At 38.8% G+C, this 21369-nt stretch overlaps 2 protein-coding genes across 2 annotated transcripts in view; both read left to right on the forward strand.

Annotated features, from left to right (window-relative positions):
• The first annotated feature begins 1503 nt into the window (after positions 1–1503).
• LOC103606464 (transcription elongation factor A protein-like 3) lies at positions 1504–4828 on the forward strand. Its single transcript, XM_008591055.1, has 4 exons — positions 1504–1616; positions 2941–3003; positions 3692–4437; positions 4541–4828. The coding sequence occupies exons 3-4, from the start codon at positions 3719–3721 to the stop codon at positions 4575–4577; spliced, it is 756 nt and encodes a 251-aa protein (XP_008589277.1). The 5' UTR covers positions 1504–1616; positions 2941–3003; positions 3692–3718; the 3' UTR covers positions 4578–4828.
• Positions 4829–5544: 716 nt separating this feature from the next.
• TCEAL8 (transcription elongation factor A (SII)-like 8) overlaps positions 5545–21369 on the forward strand; it is a 21523-nt gene continuing 5698 nt past the window's right edge. Inside the window, exon 1 of the mRNA XM_008591057.1 lies at positions 5545–5567. The gene's annotated coding sequence lies outside the window, so the exon portion shown is untranslated. The remainder of the gene's footprint in view (positions 5568–21369) is intronic.

Below are 21369 nucleotides of genomic sequence, written 5' to 3' on the forward strand. Positions count from 1 at the left end.
GACTTTGTCAGTTGAGAATATCTGGTCTAGGTCTATCAGTGTGGTCAGCATGTCCGAATTCCTTAGGCACTGGCCGAAATCTGGCTGAGAGGGCACCAGGGTGCATATGAACTGACAGGCAGAAACCCTGCAGCACAGCTAGGCTCCTCATAACTGCCTTAAAGGTGAGGACCAAGCAGGTTGCACTTCCTAAATCAAGTGGGAGGCAGCACACAGGGTCCAGGAGTCTTCCACCAAGATACTATTGAATAAGGATGGAGAGCAGGCAGACCTGGGGGGCTCTCCCCCCAGAATCGCTTCTTCAAGCCTCTGGAAACCCTCAGCTGCAGGGGTCTAGAAGGGATCTGTTCTGGTTTCCAGTGGCAAGAACACTTCCTCTTTCTGCTGGGGCTGAATTACCTCTATGAGAATTTGGGGGAAGGAGGAAGGGAGGAGCCAAAGGCGTTAACTCAGGTCACCACTTGGTCACCCATCCATGTATATTTTTCGAGTGAGCAACAGTCAGGTGCCTGAATGCAGGGAATGAGAAGCTCTGGAATATGGGAGGGGGCAGGGACTCTTGACAGGGAAGGAGAATGAGACCATCTCCACATCCCTCACACCCTCAGCTGCCTTGGCCTCACAGCTGTTGCCTTTGCCCAGAGCTAAACCTCTGAAAAAGAATAGCATGGGCCAAATCTTCGAAACTAACATTTTAAAATTTTCTGTCAACCGTTAGATTCCAGCAAGATTCTTAACACTCAGCAATTGTTTGGAAACATCAAATAAATGTGTGTGTGTGTGTGTTTAAATAGAAAATAACAGACCCAACTATTTATAATTTTTTTAAATGAATATTTTGTATGTAACCAATTGCATTCATTTTCTATATGGTAAGAGTTTATGTTATAAACTTAATTTGGTCTCTCTTCTGAGTAAAAAAAATGGAAACTTGTCAGTTGTTTTCTCTATATTAAATACTTTCTTTCGAGTGGAATACCTCTATCTAATTTTGTGCTTATAAGAATAACCCATGCTGAGGGGAGTAAATTAAATAAAACTGAAAAAAATATTAAAAAGAAAAAAATCCCTATTTCAATCACTTGCTTCCCTATTTGACAATCCACCCTCTCCCCATTATGTGAAGGTCTGAACCACAGTAGGAATGAACATCCGTAGCTGAGTGGAAAAGCAGATTGAGGGAGTAGGTGCTTTGGGATAAAAGAAGAGAAAGAACAAAAAATTCTTCAGAGATGTACCACTGCCCAGTAGTCTTAGGAGAAGATGCAGCCCCTCCCTGATAACCACAGAAGGATAAATCCATACCACAGGTAGAAGGGGCCTCATTTGACCTCTGGGATCAGCAAAAACCAAAATGAGTGACACGGTATCATGTGGTGAGGAGGGGGAGGGAGGAGGGTGACTAGTGAAGGGAAGAAGTGGGCTGGTTCCTGACGCACTTTTTGCTTGTGGGAGGGGAACTAGGGACTCGAGACCACTGGTGACGTTTTTCTCACGTGATCAGGAGACGACGTGTGCAGAAGTCCCTCTCCTCCAGGTACCAGCTCCCTGTTTCCGTGGAGGAAGGCTGACTTCAGACCGAGGGACAGAGGAAAAACTACTCTATAGCCCTGCAGGTCGGTACAAGGCGGGGACCCCTGAGGTGGGGATGGTAACGGACAGAGGCTACAAAGGATCGGGTCTGCTTTCCGGATTCCACCCCTCCGCCCCCCGCAACGTCCATTTCCCATTCATTTTGGTGCAAAAAATTGTGTGAGTGTTAAGAGAGAAGTCTGAGTACCATAAGCCCTGGAAAAGTGTGCGCTTCAAGCGGAAGGAAATGTGAGAAGGAGTCATCTCCCCAGAATGGCTACAAATCCATCACCGCCTACGGACCCCTGGGTCTGGATGGCAGAGGGCAAAGACCAGAGCGGGTACAGGACTGGATTCTCTCTACTCCTTTCCCGATGCCCACTCGTTTGGTGCATGAAATGGAGGGCTTGGTGGCGGGAGGGGGCGGGGGAGGAGCTAGGCAGGGGTCAGGGATTGAGAATGGGTACCAGCTGGGATCTCCTAGGAACTAGGAAGCGGGCGATTGGGCGACGACTGCTGGACGAGGAGGACCAAGGAAAGGGACTGGGAGGAGGGGACTGGGAGGAAAGGCCCTGATCCCTGCAGGGTTAAGGGAGGCAGGTGCAGTCGGTGACCCCAGGATGCGGAGGGTGGACCCTGCAGCGGGTTCAGGACTAAGTTCTCTGTATTCCTTCTTCACCCCCATCCATTTTGGAGCCAGAAATGGTGGGCTGAGGGGGTCAAGAGGAGGAGATGCTCTACAGAAGAGAGAGAAAGAGGTTTGGTCAGGGTATGAGCTCCCTGTGGAGGAGATGGCTACTGAACTAGAGAGGGTTGAGAGGAGCTAGCATGGACAAAAAATTTACCGACTTTGAAAAAAATTTGTCTTTTGCATTGAGAATAATGTGGGCTTTCTGTGTATGTGGGGAAGGAGGGAGTGGCAGGAGTGCTCTGAACATTTCTGTCTTGTCTCCTGCCTCCATTATCACCATTTTCAGAGAAGTGGTGGGCTTTACGCTACCTAGGTGCCCTGGGGTGGGGTTTTGGAATACAGAGATCTGAATGAAACAGGATCTACCTTCTGAGCATCACTGTCCTAAAACCCACTCATTTTAGTGCAAGAAAAGATGAGATAGAAATTTGGGAGGGAGATTCATAAACATAGGAACACTGAAAATAAACTTTCTCTCCCATTGCCCAGTTGTAGAAAAATGGAGGCTCTTGGGGAGAAGCTGTAGAGGGGGAATCAGAGAAGGCAAGGGAAAGGGCAAGGGGGTGGTAGCAGTTGGGAAAGTGTTCACAAATACAGTCAAGAAAGAACCAGTGTCCCACTTGGCAGCCGTTCACTTTCTCAATCCCTCATTCACTATCTGTCTCATCTCTCTGTAGGTCTTCAGGTCTGTGGTTGTGGGCACCAACCCAGAAAAGAAAAGACCTGCAGTATCAATTCAGGTCAGTGGGAGAGGGTAACTGCCTCAGAACCCTTGGTAGCAGTAGTGACTTAAGCCAGAGCAGATGCTGGGGAGGCCACTGACTGCCACACTTCCTCCAGTCCTCCCTGTGGTGGTTTTAAAAGATATGACAGCTATCATGACCCTAAGGGAATACCGTGCTTTAAGGCTGGTGTGGGATAGAGGAGAGAAAAAGGAAGTGAGAGAAGGGAGGTGTGGCATCTGTGATGCCCCTTGAAAAGAAGCTCTGAAATCGGAGAACTAGCCATCGTTCTATTCTGTCTGCAGTTTTATACGTCTTACAACTGCAGTCAAGGGAAAAAAGGAAAAAAGAAAAAAAAATTGCCCTGGATTACTGCAGGTCAGTTTAAGTTGGGACTACCCAGTTAAAACTGCTATGAGCATAGCTAAGAGCAAAGGTCAGGGACCAATCTGCTCCTACACATTTCTCAGCACAACTCCCCTTAAATGTAGGGAAAAAGCACATGTGAAAGTTTCTGCAAGATGTGAACATATGTGAAGTGGGAAGGAATGTAAGTGTGGGAATGCACCTGGATGGTGGTATAGGATAAAAAATAAATAAATAAAAAAAATAAAAAAAACCCTAAGTAACAAAAAGCAAGTACTATCTGGACCTGCGTTCCACCCCCTGAGCCCTCAATGTCCTGTGTCTCCTCTTTGTCTCCTAGGACAGGCAAAGGAGGAAATTTTTCAACATGGAAAAGCTCTACAAAGAAAATAAAGGAAAGCTAGAAAATGAGGGAAAGCCAGAAGATGAAGGAAGTACAGAAGATGAAGGAAATGCAGATGAGGAAAAGCCAAAAGTGGAGGGGAAGTCAGAATACGAGGGAAAGCTAGAGGATGAGGGACAGCCAGATAATGAGGGACAGCCGGGAGATGAAGGAAAGCATGAAGGAAAACTTGAAAAGGAGGGAAAACCGGAAGATGAAGTAGAGCCTGAAGATGAAGGAAAGTCAGATGAGGAAGAAAAGCCAGACGAGGCGGGAAAGCTAGAGGATGAGGGACAGCCAGATAATGAGGGACAGCCGGGAGATGAAGGAAAGCACGAAAAGCAGGGAAAGTGCGAAGATGAGGGCAAGTCACAGGGCGAGGGCCAGCCAGAATCCCAGGCAAAGCCAGAGAGCGAGCCGCGGGCCGCCGAAAAGCGCCCGGCTGAGGATTATGTGCCCCGGAAAGCAAAAAGAAAAACGGACAGGGTTACGGACGATTCCCCCAAGGACTCTCGGGAGGACTTACAGGAAAGGCATTTGGGCAGTGAGGAGATGATGAGAGAATGTGGAGATATGTCAAGGGCTCAGGAAGAGCTAAGGAAAAAACAGAAAATGGGCGGTTTTCACTGGATGCAAAGAGATGTCCAGGAACCATTCGCTCCAAGGGGCCAACGGGGTGTCCGGGGAGTGAGGGGCGGAGGGAGAATGTCCAGGATCCATTCGCTCCAAGGGGCCAACGGGGTGTCCGGGGAGTGAGGGGCGGAGGGAGAGGCCAAAGGGGCTTACACGATATCCCATACCTTTAATGGGCCAGAAGGAATTTGAAGACATTCCATATGTTTAATATCATTTGCCTTTAATTCTGATTTCTCTGGTGGGAATATTGCCAGTCCTGCTTTTCCTGGCAGGCATTTGCTGGGCACTGTGCTTTTAACCTTATGCTGATAATTTCCTTTAGGAGTCACTCTTGTTACCAGCACATTTTTGACCCAACCACAGCGCTCTTTTAGTAAAGAATTTTCGCCCATGTGCATGGAAGAGATATTCATGGTGCATTGTAACATAACAATAATAAAACATTTTTCAGAACACCGATACAGTATCAGCCCATTTTTTGAAAAATAAATATAGTTACATAATACATTCATGTGCAGGGAAAACTATGCAACTGGGTAGACCAAACAGAAATAATGGTTTTCTCTGTGTGGTGGAACTGGGGAAGATTTTTTTCCCCCCTCATATGTACTTTTTCCCTTAAAAGACACAGGTTACCTTTGTCGTAAGGGAAATAAAAGATAAATAAAATAGAAAAAAAAATACATACTAGGCAATCGAAAGAATTGCCCAGGGAGCTTATAAAGGCAGTAGAGACACTTAAAATTCTTGATGTCAGGACATAAAATGATAGGTAAAAGTTGCATTACCTCTGGGATTCAAAGTCGGAGGAATCAACCTAGAGGTTGCTACAGACCCATTGCTGTAAAGGACAGCCTTGTCATCTGTGAAATGGAGATAAAGTTTATTTCCCATGACTGTGGAGTAGATCAGATGTGGCAATGAGTGCAGAAGTTGCCTTGAGCTGACTCTTACCCTCTCCCCTGCACTAGAAACACAGGGTCAGACACTTGGGAGAAGGCTGAGGGACGTCTCACCTGTGCTCAGAAACAAGTCCAGACAGCTGAGATGTGAGTGCCACCCTCCCTTGAGTAATGCCATATCCGCTGGGAGTTGTGCTGTCTTTCTGGAGTCCTGCACCCTCCTAAGACCCCTGCTGCTGCTGGTGGGCTAGAGTTCTCAACATAACAAAGCCCTTTTGATTTCTCTGGAGCTCCTGGTGAGTTGAATCTCCACTGTATTCCTTTCTGAACTGTGGAGAATGTTCCTCTCCTCACTTTATAGTTGTGTTAATCCTGACATGAAATGTGACAAAACGCTTTGTAAAATCTTAACATTTATTTTTCAGACATCACAATCACCCCACTAGACTTGCCCTTCTCAAAGCAAAGAATTTATCTCACTCATTTTGGGTACCCCACAGCACATAATAGAAGCTTAAAAAAAATAAATATATTAAGTATTGAGTCAGTTCTTGGCCAAGTTCTACCTCTGATTGAATGCATAGTCTTGAGCATGTCATTTCATTATTTAGGGATTGAGACTTGACACTTTAAAAGGAACACAACAAGAGAGGGATCATACCACAATTCATTGCTAAATGATTTCAACATTGGATATAGTAGTGTTTTTCAAAGTTTGCTAGCCACTAACAGAACACGTTCACCAAAATCACCTGGCTATCTTGTTGAAAATGCAGAAACCTGGCTCCCATCTCACCCAATGCATCAGAATCTCTTCTGATTTTTCTCTATAATGAGTGTGTGTTTATGTGTGTGAGTGTCTTTTGCTTTTAGCTCATTTTGATTTTTATCAAATGGGTACATACACAAAATTTTTAAATCCCATAATGCAAAAGAGTTTAGTATTAAAAATTGCAGTCTGCCTTGCCAGTCCATTTCCAAGAGGCAACTACCATAAATGTTTTTGGTTTCTCCTGGTATTTATCTCCATATTTCTAAATAATGTATATATACTGCTATTTCTTTTTTAATGGCTTTATTGAAATGTAATTCACATACCATAAAATTCATCTTTTTAAAGCATACAATTCAGTGGTTTTTAGTATATTAGCAGAGTTCTGAAACTATCACCACCATCTACTTCCAGGATATTTTCATCGCCCTAAGAAGAAATTTCATACTCATTAGCACACAATGGTTTAACCATTTCCCCCTTTCCCTAGCACCCGGCAAGCACTAATCTCCTTTCTGTCTCTATGGATTTGCCTATTCTGGATATTTCATATAAATAGAATCATACAATGTGTTGTCTCTTGCATCTCGCTTCTTTCATTTGCCATTGTGTTTTCAAGTCCGTCCATACTGTAGCACATACCACTACTAAACATTTGTGTACAAGTTTTTGCGTGTAAATATGTTTCCAATTCTTTTGGGTATATACTTAGAAGTGGAATTTCTGAGTCATGTGATAATTCTATGTTTATCTTTTCAAGAAGCTGCCAAACTGTTAAGAAACTGTGGCATTTGACAATACCATGAGCAGTGTATGAGGTTTTTAATTTCTCCATATCCTCATCAACACTTGTTATGGCCTGTATTTTTGATTAGTGGATGTGAAGTGATATCTCATCATAGCATTTCTCTAATGGCTAGTGATGTTCAGCAAATTTTCATGTGCTTATTGGCCATTTGTATGAGGATACTTCAAAATGTTTATGGAAAGACTCATGTTATCTTCCAATTCTATTTCTCCACGAACTTTTTGAAGTACCCTCGTATATCTTCTTTGAAGAAATATGTATTCAAATCTTTTGCTCATTTTTAAATTGGATTGATTGTCTTTTTATTACTGCATTGTAAGAGGGGTTTTTTTGTTTATTCTGGACACAAGTCCCTTATTGGATATATGACTTGCAACTGCCATTTCTTGACTTGTTAAATTTAGTCACTATCTATTGACTTTCTGATATGATAATGGAGTACTTCTCTCTTACCATAGTAATCCCCACTCTCTATTGCCTGCCTCCCAATATAGCTTTACCCCACACAATGTGTATTTTAACAAGCATCCCAATGAATGTGTTGCTTAATTCTGAAGGCCCATTGTGTGTTTGTCAGGTTAGGCTAAACTTATGCTAGGCTAGCTAACAATCCCAAAACCTCAGTGGCTTAACACAACAAAGGCTTATTTCTCAAACTTCATAAAGGTTGGGAAGGAAGAGGATGTGTTCCTCACAGTTTCTCAGGGATCCAGACTAACTGTGATGCCACTGCAGTCGAGGAAAAGAGTACATGAAGATCTTACACTCGCTTCTCTACACTGTGGTCTAAGAGGCAATATAAATCACCACTGTTCACGGCCTACTACTTCATATTTCTCGCTCCTTTAATTCTGACAAGTAGTTCTGATAGAGGTGTTATTATGCCTTTTATATAGATGACAGAACTGAGATTCCAAGTGGATAAGTGATTTATGCAAGGCCATATACCAGTAAGGGGAAGAGCTTAGATTGAAATCCGGGTTTGTGTGGCTCTAATGCAATAATCTTTAATTAGTTTGCTTTCCTAATCCCTGGAATTTGAATTTTATCTTAACCTTATTGTCTGACTAGTCCGTTAAGATGTCAGAAAATTAGTAATATTTACTCAGATGACAAAAAAGAGCAAGGCTTGTAATGGCATTGCTTCCTCTACCATCAATGCCTTAAAAAGGCATGTTTCACACCAATTCCAGCTTCATTGCCCTGGCCTCCAAATCGTGACCTGTGTCTGCAATGAATGTGGGTGTTCAGACAGGTGGTGATACCCCTTTTCTTTTGAGTTGTAAGACTGCATGCTCCTGTAGGCAAGATCCCTTTGTCGGAGTGTTTTATAGTTTTGGGCTCAGGCTGACTTAAACATCAGAAGCACTGCACCAGGCAAACACTGAACTGCAGTCACCACGAAAACATCAAAACAGATCCAGGCACAACCTTGCCCTTCTGTAAGTGTGAGCAAGATGGGTTGGGGTTATTTTCCCAACTGTATCCACACCTCAGTTGTCCTGGTGACTATTTCACTGGACTCTGAGATAAAGGTTTAACCTTGCTACCTTAACCCCAAATTATCTGGTTAAGCCCAAATTGCAGCTTGCTCTAACAAGGACAAATGCTTTAAATGTTTATGCTGTAAAGTTTTATTCCCATGCTTACAAAAGTCTCCTACATAACCCATAGAGAAAAAGGATAGGAAAAGAATGCAAATCTTTATTACTGACAATGAAGAGAGTTCTTGTCATTGGAGACTGTTGAACCTATCACCCATCCATGTTGAGCCAACAGACAATGGCCAATATTGCTATGGATTATTATATAAGAGATATCCACTTTACTTCTCCCTCACTTTCCTTTCAAACCTAAGAAATGTTTTTGAAATATGGAGAGAAATGTTCCTGAGAATAGGCCCCAACTCTCTGTTCACTACAAGTCACTGGAGCAAAACAGTCTGTGCTGCTTATGGGAATCAATGGGAACTTTTAATTGAATATAATATTTAAGTTGTAAAATGAACAATTTCCAGTTATAGTTCCAATTGGAGAGCTGAAAGAAATGTCACTTACACATTAACAACAGAGAAAAAATGAGAAAAATTGCAAAATAAATTTTCTTAAAATCATTGGGAAACTGAGGTCTTAGGGCAAAAATTATCCTAAAATATAGAGAGAGACACTTGGAGGGAGAAATAGTACCCAAGTATTTGCTTACCTGTAATAGATACCACCAAATGCCATGTAGACCAGTAAGAAAATCCAGCTTAAAATTGTTAATGAATTTCTAAAGACTAAGAGAGGGCTAGCATGAGAGTGTGCAAAGTCAAGTCCCTGAGGGCCACAGACATAAAGGAGCTTGCATTCTCCCAGGCTTTACTCCAGAAACCCCACTAGGTGTTTCCAGGGAAGATCAGTGAGACTGTGAAAAAGCTTGCCCCATAGTGCCAGCTAAAAGGGGGAAATAGCAGTCACTGCTGAAATTCCAAATAGGCCCATCTCCCCTATCTCTCCTAGTAAACAAAAGTCTTAATGTGAAGAATAAAAAACAACAAAACCCATATCCTGAAGTCATAGCTGGAAACCCACTGCATCTGGGGAAAGGAGAGAGAAAAACAAAATTCCCTGAGGGGAGGGGGGCAGGCATGTGTGCTAGGCTCAGCATTACATCTAGAAGAGAGGCGTGAACACATGTGAAGGCTACTCCATCAAAACTCAGGCTCTTAGCGCCTGCCTAAGATGAAGACATGATCAGAACATCAGAGAGTGTCCTTGCTGCTCCCCAACACCATGCTAACAAACCTCCAGCAAAAAAAAAAAAAAAAAAAAAAAACAGTGGAGGACAACAAGAGACAGATTCTTTCTGGGGATCAGCACAAACAGAAAATTCAAAGCCCAGTGAAATGACCTAGAGCCAAATGGGAAGAAAACATCAAACTCAGCCCAACTTCTGACTAGATTAAAGCAAACCTCCACACTAAAAGCTTAGCAGAAAAAAAGGCATAGACATACCCAAGCATTAAATCTATTTACCTCAGTAATTATTGTCTTATACACATCCAGTTTTCAAGTAAAAATTATGAGAAATAAAAAAAGAAAAGAAAAGAAAACATTCTGAAGAGACAAAGCAATCATCAGAACTAGAATAAGATATGGCACAGATCTTGGAACTATCAGATAATTTAAAAGAAATATGATTGATGTTCCACTTCTGGCATGGCAACTTGAGGAGCTTTGAGGATCCAATTCCCAGTTAAAGTTACCTTTAAAGGAATATAACCATTTAAAGTCTTTGAAAATGGTGCTAAGGGCATACAGAAAATGAAGAAATATTTCTTCAAAAAGTCTACTAAAACTTAGTAAGGACAATGAGAATCTGTGGCATTTGAACCAAGATTCTCTCTTTCCTTTCTCCCTCCCAGCTCAACATGAAGAAAACACTCCAGAAGGGCACAGCCAAGAACGCAGGTCTCTCTCTCCCCCAAGCTCACACTTGAAGGGTCACAGTAATCTTTCCAGGAGGTACAGAATTTATATTCCGCCTTGAGCTATCTGTTGCAGAAGCAAAGTTCTGAGTGAATGTAGCTGAGAGGTGGGGACTCCCTTCTCCGCTTATCAGACAGAGGCTTTAACTCCAGCACAGAGCGTTGAGAGTGCTGGGGCCCCAATTGCCTGGGAAAGGCAAGCTGAGACTATCTGAAGGTAATGCCCATCCCCAGTCAAGTGCCCCACTCCTAAAGCAAGAGAGACACTCAGAGAGCATTGTACCACTGTCCCCATCCCCAGCTCCAGAGCCTGGATCAGAGATTTTACCCAGGGGGAGAGGGAGGCTTTAAAACAGAGAGCTCCAAACCTCTTTCCAAAAGAACCAACTTCATTTGCCACACAGTGTAGAGAGGTCAAAGGCTAAAAGTGCTACAAAAATGCTGTAAATTTAAAGGAGGTCAGTAGATGCATTAGATATAAAAGGGTGGTTCAAAAAGTTCATGGAGGTCCATCCCCATGGCTCACTCAGGAGAGTGTGGTGCTGGTAGTGCCGAAGCTGCAGATTCGGATCCTATATAGGGATGGCCAGTGCACTCACTGGCTGGGCGTGGTGCAGACAACACCTTGCCAGGGGTTGCAATCCCCTTACCTGTCCCCCCCAAAAAAAAAGTTCATGGAAAGATTTGTATTATCTTTTAATTCTATTTTTTCATGAACTTCTTGAAGTACCCTAATATAAGCTAAATGTTAGACCAACTAGTTTATCAGAGAGAACCAGGGAAAAACATAGATAAGTAGGCTCTTCTTGGGGTCAAAGCAAATCTCAAATACTGACCTCAAAAACTGTCTCTGCAAAGAAGTCTAAATTTAATTCCGTGAATCTGTGGAGCATCTTATGCTCCAGTGCATTGTCAAAAACAATAGACAAAAGGGCAGGGTTGGCTGTTAGCTCTGATGATTAGAGCACAGTGTTATAACACCAAGGTCAAGGGTTCAGATTCCCCATAGCATTCAGCTGTGAAGACAAAACAAAACACAATAGAACAATCGGCCATCAATTAGTGTAGCTTAACAGCCAGACTTGCTCTGGAAAAGAGATAGACAAGACAAGATTGCAAAAACCTAGATTGATTGTGGACATACTCAATGCTGTGCACTATGAGGAGCAACATAAGAGGTTTCGCACAATACAAATGTGAGGGAAAGTAAGTATCTTTAAACTAATCCAGCCAGAAACTAAGCAAACAAACAAATAACAGTAATAAGCCCCAGAGGGAGAAGATCAGTGCATGGAGTTGCTAAAATATATTATCTAAAATATTCTGTTTCAAATAAAATTATGAGAGATGCAGAGAAATAGGCAAGTATGTTCCATATATGGGGAAACAAGCAGAAAACAGAGGCTTCCTGTGAAAGTTACCAAGTGTTGAACTTAACAGAAAAAGTTCTCAAAATAGCCAATATAAATATGTTCAAAGAATTTGAAAAACTCTGTGATTAAAGAAGTAAAGGCAGGCATGATGACAATGTCACATCAAATAGAGAAAATCAATAAAGAGATAGATACTATAAAAAGAACCAAATGGAATTTCTGGAAAGTACAAAGATTAAAATGAAAAATTCACTAGGAGAGCTCAACCAAAGATTCGAGCTAGCAGAAGAAAGAATTCATGAACTTTTGGATTGAGAGAGTTTATGCAATCTTAAGAGAGAAAGAAAAGAAGGAAGAAAAATAAACAGTCTCAGAGAAATGTAGGACACCATTAATTGCACCAACACATATATAATAAGAATACCAAAATGAGAGTACAGAGACAAAAAAGCAGAAAAAAGTAAGAGAAATAATGTCTCAAAGCCTCCTAAATTTGATTAAGAAAATATTCATATACATATCCAAAAAGCTCAATGGATATCAAGTGAGGTAAATGTAAAGAGATGTACAAACAGACACATCAAAATAAAAACACTGAAAGCCAAAGACAAAGAGTAAACGTGGAAAGAAGCAAGAGAAAAATGACTCATCACTTAGAAGAGAACCCCAATAAGATTAACAGCTAACATTATCAAAACAGTAGATGCCAGGAGAGAGTAGGATAACATATTCAAAGTGATCAAAGATAAAAACTGTCAACCAAGAGTCTTATATTCACAAAGCTATTTTTCAAAAATGAAGGCATTCCCAGATAAACAAAAAAATGAGAAATAGCATACTTACCTTACAGAAAATACTAAAGGAAGTTCGTTAGGCTGAAAGCAAATAACCGGAGACAGTAGTTTGAGTTCACACACACACAAAACACACATAAAAGGTAATTATATAATTATAAAAAGCAGTGCAAATGTATATTTCTTCCCATACTTCTCTTAACTTATTTTAAATAGCAATTATTTAAAACAATAGGTTTACATTATTGTTGAACTTAAGAAGGTTAAATTAGAAGGTTAACATAATATGGAAAATAAGGTTAACATAATAAATTCTATTATATATACTTGTATTTCTTTCTTTTTTCATCTTCTATAAAAGACATAAAATTATAAAAATAATAAAGACAATGGTTAGGTTTATAACATTCATAGATGTAATATGTAAACAATAATACCACAAAAAGTGAGAAAAGTGAATAGAGCTACATAAGAGTGAGTTTTCTGTAATTCACTGAAGTTATTATAAATCTTAAGTAGACCCGATAAGTTAAGATATACATGCAAAGTCCTAGGACAATGACTAAGGAAATAAATCCAAAAAACATAATTAAAAATCAATAAAGAAATTAAAATGCTTCATTAGAATAGGTACTCTTAATGCAAGAAAAAAGCAGGGAGGAATAAAAAATAAATGAGACATGTGATAGACAAAAAGTAAATTGGCAGACATAAATCCAATTATATCAATAATAACATTAAATGTGAAAGATTAAACAATTTAAACAAAAGGCAAAGATTGTCAGGCTGGATTTTTTAAAAATCCAATATATGCTGTCTACAGGAGACACACTTTAGATTCAAAGACACAAATAGATTAAAAGTAAAAGGGTGGGAAATATATGAGAGTACTTCAGAAAGTTCATGAAAAAGGAGAATTAAAAGATAATAAAACTTCTGGGTATATACCCAGAGGAATGGAAATCATGATATTGAAGGAATACCTTCACTCCCATGTTCATCGCAGCTCTGTTTACAATAGCCAAGACATGGAACCAACCTAAATGTCCATCGATGGATGATTGAATAAGGAAACTGTGGTATATATACACCATGGAATACTACTCTGCTATAAAAAAGAATGTAATACTCTTATTGCAACAACATGGATGAACCTGGAGAAACTTATGTTGAGTGAAATAAGCAAAGCACAGAGGGATAAATACCACATGTGCTCACTCCTATTTGTAGCCCTAGGAATGTTCCCTCCCTCTGACCACAGTGGTGCATTGGTCTTGCAGAGGGAGAGAACATTCCTTGGGCTACATAGTGAAGTGGGGGGGGAGACAAAGGGGGAGGGAGGTTGGGGATAATTGGGTGGGAGATGCGGGGTACAAATGTAATTTGTGGTAATGGGTATGCTGCCAGTATAACTCTGGCCCTCACATCATGGGCACAAGGGGTGATTATCGGCTTTTTATCTCATGAATATTCAAAATAAAAAAGATAATACAAGTCTTTCCATGAACTTTTTGAAGACCCCATGTATTATACAAACAACAACAGTAAGAAAACTGTAGTGGCTATGCTATTATCAGACAAAATAAATTTAAAATAAAAAAACTTTCCAGAGATTAAAAATGATGTTTTATAATGATAAAATAGTCCATTCATCAGAAAGATAAAACAATATTACACATAGATACAACTAGCAACAGGGCTCCAAAAACTGACAGAATTGATGGGAAAGATATACAACTCAACTGTAATAGTTGGGGAGTTTTATACTCTACTTTTAATATTGGGTAGAACAATTAGGCAGAAGATCCGAAAGAAAATTTGAAGATGTAGAAATATTATAAGCAAACTATGTGAATAGGATAAAGACAAACTACCCATGATCTTCTCCATAGATGCAAAAAAAAAAAAAAAAGAATTTGACAAAATCCAATACCATCTCATGAGAAAAACATGTAACAAGCTAGAAATAGAATAAGAATTCTTCAACCTCATTAAGGGAATCTACAAAAAGCCCACTGCTAACATTATACTTAGTGGTAAAAGATTGGATGTTTCCCTCTAAAATATCAAAGACAAGGATATCTGCTTTCAGCACTATTCAACATTGTACTGGAGGTTCTAACCAGAGCTATTAGGCAAGGAATTATAATAAAGGGCATCTACATTTGAAAGGAAGAAGAAAACCTATCTCTATTTACAGATGACATAATCTTGTATTTCGAAAACAATAAGAATTACACTAATAAACTATTCAAATTAATACTCAAGTTCAGCACTATTGTAGAATACAAGATCAATATACAAAAACCAACTGTATTTGTATACAGAATCAATAAGCAAACTGAAAATACAATTAAGAAAATAGTTTAATTTACAATAGCATCAAAATGAATAAAATATTTAAGTATAAATTTAACAAATGAAGCACAAAATTTATAAGCTGAAAACTACAAAGCACCATTGAAAGATCTAGATAAAAGAAAAGACAAACTATGTTTAAGGATGGGAAGACTAAATATTGTTAAGATAATAACACAGAACATTGATCTACAGATTAACTTCTATTCTACTGATACAAATGTCCATTTTTATACTAGTATCACACTGTCTTGATTATTGTGCTTTGTAGTAAATTTTGAAATCAAAAGTGTGACCCCTCCAACTTTTTTGTTTTGTTTTATTATGTTTTGAATATTCAGGTTCCCTTGCAATTACATATGAATTTTATAATCAGCTTGTCAAATTCTAAAGTAAATCCAGCTGGGATTCTGATAGGAATTGCATTGATTAAGTAGATCAATAGATTTAGTGTATTTCTTATTTTTTTCTATATACTCATGTAATATCATGTCATTTCCAAATAGACATTGTTTTTCTTCTTTTCCAATTTGATGCCTTTTATTTCCCACCACTCTTATTAGATATAGTGCTGGAAGTCCTTTCATGAAGTAAAGCAAGAAAAATAAGTAAAAGGCGTACAGATGGGAAAGGAAGAAACAAAACTTTCTGTGTTCACAGACAACATGATTGTCTATATAGAAAATACTAAAGAATTCTCAAACTCACTTATTTGTTCTAGAATCTTTTAGCAAGGTCACAGGATAAAAGGTCAACTTGTCAATTGTACTCCTATATACCAAAAATGAACTACTGCCATTTGAAATTTTAAAAATACTATTTACAATAGCTCCAAAAAATGGATTACGTGTGTGTAAAAAATATGTGCAGGACCTATTTGCTTACAATAATAAAACAGTGATCAAAAAATTAAAGATGACATTTTAAAAGGGAAACATATTCGTGGTTTGGAAGAATTAAAGTTGTTAAGAAGTCAGTACTCCTCAGTTGGGTGTATATCCCAACGAAAATCAGAGCAAGCCCTTTTTGAAGACATACACAACTTAGTTGTAAAATTGAAATGAAAAGCCAAAGGAACTAGAATAACAAAAACATTTTGAATAAGAACAAAGTTAGAAGACACACATTATCCAATTTCAAAACTTTCTATAAAGCAGCATTAACCAAGACAGTGTGGTAAAAGAGAAATAATAGATATATAGATTAATGAAACAGATTACAGAGCTCAGTCAACCCACACAATGATAGTCTACTGATACTTGACAAATGCACAAAGGTAATTCAATGGAGAAAGATTTTCTTTTCAACAAATGGTACTGGAACAACTGACCATCCATCTGCAAAGAAATGAAATAAACCTTAACCTACATCTAATACCATACACAAAAATTAACTCAATTATAGACCTACATGTAAAATGTGAAATTAAAACATTTCTAGGAGAAAATCTATATGGTCTTGGGTTAGTGATGAGTCTTTAGTAACAACACCAAAATCTAACAACTTGAAAAATTTAAAGATTTACATTACACTTTTAAATCTTTACATTATAAAGATTAAGAGCTTTTACTGTCGGAAAGACACTGTTATGAGAATAAAAATACAAGCCACAGACTGGAAGAAAATATTTGCAAATCACATTTCTGATAAAAGACTTTCATCAAAAAGAAATAAATGACTCTTAAAAACCAACAATGGGGGCCGGCCCGGTGGCGCACTGCTACAGTGCGCCGCTTTGGAGCGCAGTGGCGCTCCCGCCGAGGGTTCGGATCCCACATACAGACCAGTTCCCGCTCACTGGCGAGCGAGGTGTGGGAGCAACACCGAGGGTTGCGATCCCGTTGCCGGTCCCGGTCCGGTGCGGGAGCAACACTGAGGGTTGCGATCCGTTGCCGGACACGGAAAAAGACAAAAAGGAAAAAAAAAAAAACCATCAATGGAAAAACAATCCCCAAAATAGGGTGTGTGGGGGGGGGGCAGTAAAGATACAAACAGAGATGTCATCAAGGACTTTATAGAGACAACAAATAAGTACATGAAAAGATGCTTAACATCTTTAATGAGGAAAATACATATTAAAACCACAATTAGATACCACTGTACACTTACTAAAATGGCATAAAATGAACAAACAAACAAAAACCCAAAATGAAACAATAGCAAATGCTGGTAAGGATATGGGATAAAAAGAATTCTCATTCATTGCTGGTGGGAATTCAAAATGTTACAATCAATTTGAATAACATTTTGGTAATTTCTTATAAAATTAAACACACAATTACCATATAACCCAGGAAGCTCACTTCAAAACGTTTATTCAAATGAATTTGTTTATTTATTTGCTTATATTTTATTTTTAATTGAAGCATGATTGACTATACATAATTTTGGGAGTACAACGTTGACTACCATCACCTGTGTACATGTGTTGATCAATCAGTATTATTATCATATTAATTTTTACAAATTGTAATTATTCTTTATTCCCCTTACCCAATTTCTCCCCCCGCCCACCTCTAGTAACCATAGATTTGTTCTCTCCTTCCGAAAGATCAACATATTATTGTCGTCTTTTCTCTCTCTCTCTCTCTCTCTCTCTGTCTTTTGTCTTTTTATCCTTCCTTCTTTCTTAGGACCCATTTATGAGTGAGGACATATGGTATTTCTCTTTCTGTATCTGGCTCTCCAAGCTCATCCATGTTGCTGCAAATGGCAGAATTTCATTCTTTTTTAAGACCAAGTAGTATTCCATTGCATATATATACCACGTTTTCCTTATCCAGTCATCTGTCATACATTTAGGTTGGTTCCAACTCTTTGCTATTGTAAATAGAGCTGTGATAAACATGGTAGTGCAGGTATCCCTTAGACATGATGATTTCCATTTGGGTATATACCCAGAAGTGGGATTGCTGGATCACATGGTAGTTCAATCTGTAGTTTGAGAAAACTCCATACTGTTTTCCATAATGGCTGTACTATTTTACAGTCCCACCAACAGTGTAGGAGGGTTCCCTTTTCTCCACATCCTTGCCAGCATTTGTTATTCTTGGTTATTCAAGTGAATTTAAAATTTTGTTCACACAAAAACCTGTACAGAATGTTCACAGCAGCTTTATTTACAATTGCCAAAAACTGAAAACAGTGCAGATGTTCTACAACTGGTAAAAATATAAGGAAACTGTGGTACATCTGTATAATGGAATACTACTCAGTAATTAAAAGGAAAAAACTGCCGATTCATTTATGCATCTCAGATGTATTTTGCAAACTGAAAGGAGCCAGACTCAAAAGGATATGTATTGAATGATTCTATTTATAGTATATGACATTATTAAAAGGGCTAACCTATAGGAATATAAAACAGATGCTGTCAGGGGTAAAGATGGGAAGAGTGGTTGACTACAAAAGGGTCACACAAGAAAAATTTTAGAGTGACAGAGCTCTTATGTATGGTACTGTGGTGGTAGATGTATGACTATATGAATGTGTCAAATTCCACAGAACTGCATAACACAAAAGGTAACTTTTGTTCTATGTCAATTTGAAAATACATAAATCAGGTTGTAGGAGGGACCCAAAATGGAAAGCACAGTGGCAAGTGAGTCTCACTGTATTACAGATGCATGACAATACCTCACTGAAAAGGGTGAGGGAAACAGGAACTGACCTAAGTTGCTTCGGAAAACACTGTTTTGACCAGATACTGTGTGTAATAATACATTTATGTCACTTATAACAAAATACCTGAAATTGGGTTATTTATAAAGAAAACAAAATTTATCGTTTACAGTTTCTGAGGCTGGGAAATCCAAAGTCCATCTGGTGGTGGTGACAGCCACCCAGGGATCTCACATTGCAAGATGGTGGAAGCAGAGAGAGCAGAGACAGAGAGAGAGACACTCTCCTCTTCTTTTAGAGCCCTCAGAACCACACCCCTGCCCACCATTTTTAATCCATTCCCAATGGCATGGTCTTAAAATTCAATCACCTCTTCAAGGCCCCACCTTTCAATTACCATAATAGGATTTCCCACCCTCTTAACAGTCACAGTGAGGGGTAAGTTTCTAATACATAAAACTTGGGGACACAATTCAAGCTTCAGGGAGTTTTGGGGGGACAAAATTCAGTCCACTACACTGCCAGATTCAATATAGAACTGTACATAAATGCTGTGTACTGGTTGGGAAATCTGTTTTTCAAAAGGATAAATGATAACCAATCTTAAACTACTTTATCTATATACTAGAGTTAAACAAACAAGAAATAAATTATAGATAAGGAGAATGAGGCTTCTCACTGTCAGAGGTTTAAGTTAAAAATAAGCAAGAGGTGAGAAAACTAAATGGATACCTCTGGTAATAGATTAGAGTCAATGTGTCAGTATGAACCTTTGTATGTGTATATATAAAATAAATGTATGTATGTGTGTATATACAGTTTAGTATACAGACACACATGTATCTCCTTGCTCTATCAGCTGAGAAGTCCTAGATTCAATGACACACCAGTAGCAATCAGCATACCCAGTACCAAGAACTTAATTACTATTTATGATTATCTAATAAAAGTAAGCAGAATTCCCTGGAGAAATTGTTGATCATGGGGCTGGGAAAAAAGAAAATACAAGATAAACTTGGAACATCTTGTAGTGCTAGAAAGCAAGGAAACAGAAAAAGGATGGAGTATGCCAACCTGAAAGAACTCCCAGTGACGAAATCTGGAACAATTTAAGCAACAGCAACAGATAATAATGATAGTATTGGATTGTAGCCTAAAGAATGTTTTAAACTCCATGAATCATATTCATAGAAAGAAATAATTGTATAAATAATTAAGTGGGGTGGGAAAGAAGAGGAAGACCTTTTTTACAGAATAATTTGAAATATTAAAGGCAGAAGAAATGAGGAATAGATTAAAATGACTGAGGATACAACAACAGTAAGTGCTGCAGGCAAAATCCACAGGACATTTGCATAGTCTTAAATTATCTGCCCTCATATATTTATTAATTACTGTAATTGTTTTCAAGTATATATCCACAAATTCAAGCATATATCCCTCTTCTTTGATATGTATGAGCTAGACTTAAAAACTTGCTTGTGACAAATAGAGTATAAAAAAGGGAAAACAGTAACTGTACAAGTGGAAAAACCCAGCAACCATAATTAAATGATAAAAGTTAATATCACCAGTGATAAGTTGTGCTGATATCACATAACCCTGACATTATGATAAAAAGAGCACTTCACCTCTGTGATATTCTTCATCCAAATCAATAACCCCAATCTAATCACAATAAAACTTAAGCCCAAATTGAGGAACATTCTACAAAGTACTTTACTCTTTTTTAAAAATGTTTTGTTTTGTTTTTATTGGTTATGAATATTCATGGAGTACAAAGCAAATTGTCTTCACTTGTGCCTAAGATGTGATGGCCAGATCCATCCTGGCAGCATGTCCATTACCACAAATTGTGATTATACCCCATGTCCCCCACCCAATTATCCCCTCAATTATCCCCGACCTCCCTCCCCATCCCCCTTTCCTCCACTCCACTTTGTATCCCTAGGTATGTTCTCTCCCTCTGCAAGTCCAACACACCACTGTGGTCTGTCTTTCCTTTCTTCGTTATCTCTTAGCTCCCACTTATGAGAGAGTACACACAATATTTATCCCTCTGTGTTTTGCTTATTTCACTCAACATAAGTTTCTCCAAGCTCATCCTCAAAAAGAATGAGAATAACAAATGCTGGTGAGGATGTGGAGAGGAAGGAACTGTCCTACACTGTTGGCGGGACTGTAATTAGTACAACCACTATGGAAAACAGTATGGAGGCTTCTCAAATAACTACAGATAGATCCTCTATATGATCCAGCAATCCCGCTTCTGGGTATATACCCAGAGGAATGGAAATCATCATGCATTTCCATGTCCATCACAGCTCTGTTCACAATAGTCAAGAGATAGAACCAACCTAAATGTCCATCAATGGATGATTGGATAAGGAAAACGTGTTATATATACACCATGGAATACCACTCTGCCATAAAAAGGAATGAAATTCTCCCATTTGCAGTACCTTACTCTTGAAAAGTGTCAAGGTCATGAAAAACAAGGAAAGACTAGCAAACTGTTACAGAGTAGAGTAGACTAAAAAGACATGTTACCTAAAAGCAACATTGTGATTGAATACTGGAGCAGAAAAATTCACTAGTGGAAAATCTAGTAAAATCCGACTAAAGTCTTTAATTTAGTTGATAGCATTGTACAAATATCATTTTCTTAGTTTTTATAAATGAGTCATAATTTTTAGACAATGCTGGGTATAAGGTGTACAGAAACTCTTTGTGCTATTCTTTAGAACTAAAATTATTTCAAAATAAAAAGTTCTAAAAATAGACCAGTTTTAAGAATCCAAAATAACTCTCTTAGTGAATGAAAGTGACTGAATAGTTGAGGAAACAAGCTAAAATATCATTAAAGGAACTCATTATTCAGTGAGAAATGGGGGGGGGGGGGG

The sequence above is a fragment of the Galeopterus variegatus genome, unplaced genomic scaffold (assembly GCF_000696425.1).
Source record: "Galeopterus variegatus unplaced genomic scaffold, G_variegatus-3.0.2 Scaffold6600, whole genome shotgun sequence".
In the NCBI taxonomy this organism is placed as follows: domain Eukaryota; kingdom Metazoa; phylum Chordata; class Mammalia; order Dermoptera; family Cynocephalidae; genus Galeopterus; species Galeopterus variegatus.